Consider the following 3,735-nt stretch of genomic DNA (forward strand, 5'->3'; position numbering starts at 1 on the left):
AATTAAAGAAATATTTCTAAAAGCAAAAATAATCTGCATCCATAAAATCTTAGATATATGTCTTACTATGTCAAAAAATTCCTTTGGGACAAATAGTCATCAAAGTGTACCATGAATTGACCAAATAGTCTGCCTTAACAGGAAAAAGTGTCAAGTGGATTGATTGTACAGGGCTGATGTCTTTTGTGTTCACACTGATAATCTGAACTGGTTCTGTAAACCTTCATTAGAATAACACCTGCTAAGGTGCCTGATCCTGGCAGCACCCAGCCTTGGTGAGAGACATGTTCCATTCAAACTCTACAGGCAGGTAGATATGTGTCCATTGCCACCTAATCTTCTGTACTCTGTAACCTACGTACACTCTTTCCTGTGCAACAGGAATCCCCAGTAGCAGTTAAGGCAATGAGAGAACTAGCCCTACAAAGAATCAGGTAACAGCCTGAGTTGCCCATTGATCCTATGGCTTCCATTAAGCTCCCCAACTTTAGATATTCTAGACAGAATAGTATACAACACTTGGTGTTTTCTGATGAAGCAGGCACTCTGGCATCCAAAGCTCATTCCCACTCCACTGTCCTACCTGCAACCATTGCCAGCTTCTCCATTCTGCAGTTTGATCAATCGTCTCTCTGTGGAACGGATGGCAGCTCCCCTCAACTAAAACTCCCCATTCTAGGAGCAATTCCAATAAAGCTCCAGGAGAATCTGAGTGAGGAGGATGTTGGAGATGGGGAGGTTAGCAACCATCATTCTGAAAGGACAGTGGTCTCTGACTTCCTATCTTTTTGCCCCTTCTTGGATGCATTTGCCCCCATCCCATGTCTGCTGAGGCCACAGCCATACAGATGCAAATTAGGTAAGCTCAGGGGAGCAGCCTGGCCCACACTTTTTGTAGGATATCCAAAGTGTTTGAGTTTTATAACAATTGATTTGTCATTTCTTCTTTGTCAGCAACTTAAAAATAGTATGAAAATTTTCAGGTGATGAAAGGAATTTTATAATCACATCATTTCAGCTATAAATGCTATGAAGATCTAGAGAAGTGTGACAGTGATGAGGAACCAGTTAAAGTAGGGTGAAGGGCAGCCCGAGGAAGAGGCATATGAGCATATACCACCAGAATGATGGCAATCACAGAGCCCTTCAGAAGGCTAGAAGAACATTTCACACAAACAAATACTGTATACAGAAATGTTGATATAGAAGAAAGCTTGACTTGTTTGGGAGAATGAGAAAAAACCCATGCTCTTTACAATAAACATTTTGAAATACACCTTTTGCCTAGACACGGTCAAGGTTACACTCCCCACCTTCAGTCTACCACTCAAAAGGTCCACCCATTCATTAATGAGAATGCATGGCAAGACTTCTTCTCATAATGAAAAGGAAGGATAGGAGATAGGGAAATCACTCTAGAAAAGAATGTTCTAGAAGCAAATTCTGTGTAAATATATAGTTATATCTTTGACTTGGAAGTCACTAATGTAAAAATCACTCGTCTCCATTTCTCTGTGCTATATATTCATATAAACACAAACTTCAGTTAATTATCATCTGCTGCTGTCCAGACATGCTATAAAATGAGGTAAGTAATTGAATTAAAAAGGTCCTGGTACCCAGGAGACAGCCATCTATAACTCTGGTCATGATAATCAAGAATATTTTAGAGAATAAGATGAACTAGACACAGAAAAATGTTTCTTGGTGTGGGTGCTGCCAGCAACAAAGTAAATACCATTGCATTGTTTTGAAAGAGAAATTATTAAAATGCATCTAGGATTAAGTCATGGTAAAACTGAAATTAATCACATAGTACTCGTTCCTAGACATGGACTACAAAATACTATGTTTCTTATGAAAGGTTAAACTTTCACCTTAAAAAATGAAGAAGCCGGTCACCAGCGTCCTTCGGAGCGGAAGGAACATGGCGTCTGCTACTCGCACCATCCAGAAGCTGCGGAACTGGGCGTCTGGGCAAGACCTGCAGGCGAAGCTGCAGTTGCGCTACCAGGAGATCGCCAAGCGGACCCAGCCACCTCCTAAGCTCCCTGTGGGCCCCAGTCACAAGCTGTCTAACAATTACTACTGCACTCGTGATGGCAGGCGGGAAGTTGTGCCTCCCTCAGTCATCATGTCTTCACAGAAGGCTCTGGTGTCGGGCAAAACAGCTGAGAGCTCAGCTGTGGCAGCCACTGAGAAGAAGGCAGTGACGCCTGCTCCTCCGATGAAGAGGTGGGAGCTGTCCAAGGACCAGCCATACCTGTGACACTGCCCAAGGCTACTTTATCTGGTCCCCCAGGGCCACCCGACTGCTTTTCCGCCTTGGATTTCCTCTGGAAAGAGTGTGACCTAATTTATAACAAATACAGAGTTCACATTACTGCCAAAAAAAAAAAAAAAAAAAAGAAGAAGCCACTTAAACTTTTCTTCCCAGAGTGAAGCACGACCAGGATACTTTGCTTTAGCCTCAGCTGCTCTGAGTACGAGCATGGTGTGGATTTTTTTGCTCCCAGCCAAATGGGTTTCTCCTCCAAAAGTCGTACTTTTACACAGGACGTCAAAGCTGAACTCTGTGCAAGCAAGCAGTGTGATGTACCTCAGCAGAACAGTGAAGCCGTGGAGGCTCTCTACCTTGGCTACTATAGCCCTCAAGAGACTCCATGACCTACAAGGTCTTCTCTGTGCTTGGCTGATTTCTATTTTATACCTGGGAGCTCTTTCTTCAATGGGGCTCATAGTCAGTTCATTGTAGTGGGGCGATGCATGGCTCTAAGCCATTCCCATCAACCCATCCAGTCACTGACAAGACATGTGTGTCAGTTTGATAAAATGGGGCCTAGCCCCAGTCACTTGGTCAGCTCTTTTAAAACAGTGACAACCATCAAGTTGCGACATATCTATATAATTCTAAGACCTCCCTAACATCATCCTTCATGACACCTTTTACCCCACTTGCATGATCCCTAAGATTGTGATGTGGTGTGGATTTTTTTCTCCCATGATCGGATTATGCTACGTGCCATAGGTCACCTTAAGATAGAATTGTCCAGATGAACGTGACCTAAGATCATGAGCCGTTTTCGGTGTTCTCCAGTAGTTACCAAAGTCAGTCATGTGGGCTGGAGGATTGGATGCATCTGGTGAAGATGGGAGAAACCACATGTCAATGAATCAGGAAGTACAGAGAGAATGAGAGCAGTCCCTGGCAGACAACCTGAAAGAAATGCAACCTCGCTTTTGCAAATGTATGGCATGGAATTATGCCAGTGTTCTAAATGACTTGATGGTTGATCCTCCCCTTAGAGCCCACAGCAAGAAGACTATTTGGGTGATCATTTGACTCTAGTTTTGAGACACTAAGAAGGACACTATCATGTCTAGACACATGACCTATAGAGTTATGAGCTAAGAAACATTTTTTAAACTCCAAAGGTCTATGGTACAACAGAAATGTAATACACAGCATCAGTAAATTCTCTGTGTGTCTCTATCTGTCTCTCTATCTTTGTCTGTATCTGTCTGTGTCTGTGTCCTGAGTCATCAAGTGAAATGTGTGATCCCAGGATGGGTCCTGGGATAACCAGCTTAGTAGCAGTCCCAGAATTATCAACAATGCATTATTTAAAATTGTATGTTCCCCTAAACCCATGTCATCCAATTCTGTTATATGTGAGTGGTATATATATGATATGGAATGTAGCCCATGTTCTTTATATGTGACCCTGATTTATC

At 42.7% G+C, this 3,735-nt stretch overlaps 1 protein-coding gene across 1 annotated transcript; it reads left to right on the plus strand.

The window, feature by feature from the left end:
- The first annotated feature begins 1,900 nt into the window (after positions 1–1,900).
- LOC101997006 (NADH dehydrogenase [ubiquinone] 1 alpha subcomplex subunit 7) lies at positions 1,901–2,411 on the plus strand. The gene has a single exon (XM_005361537.3). The coding sequence runs from the start codon at positions 1,928–1,930 to the stop codon at positions 2,267–2,269; it is 342 nt and encodes a 113-aa protein (XP_005361594.1). The 5' UTR covers positions 1,901–1,927; the 3' UTR covers positions 2,270–2,411.
- Positions 2,412–3,735: the final 1,324 nt, after the last annotated feature.

Source organism: Microtus ochrogaster, linkage group LG4 (genome assembly GCF_000317375.1).
Source record: "Microtus ochrogaster isolate Prairie Vole_2 linkage group LG4, MicOch1.0, whole genome shotgun sequence".
NCBI classification, from domain to species: domain Eukaryota; kingdom Metazoa; phylum Chordata; class Mammalia; order Rodentia; family Cricetidae; genus Microtus; species Microtus ochrogaster.

Excerpts from the sequence above, each read along its gene's own strand:
- LOC101997006 (XM_005361537.3), top strand. The coding sequence starts at position 1,928 with ATGGCGTCTGCTACTCGCACCATCCAGAAGCTGCGGAACTGGGCGTCT.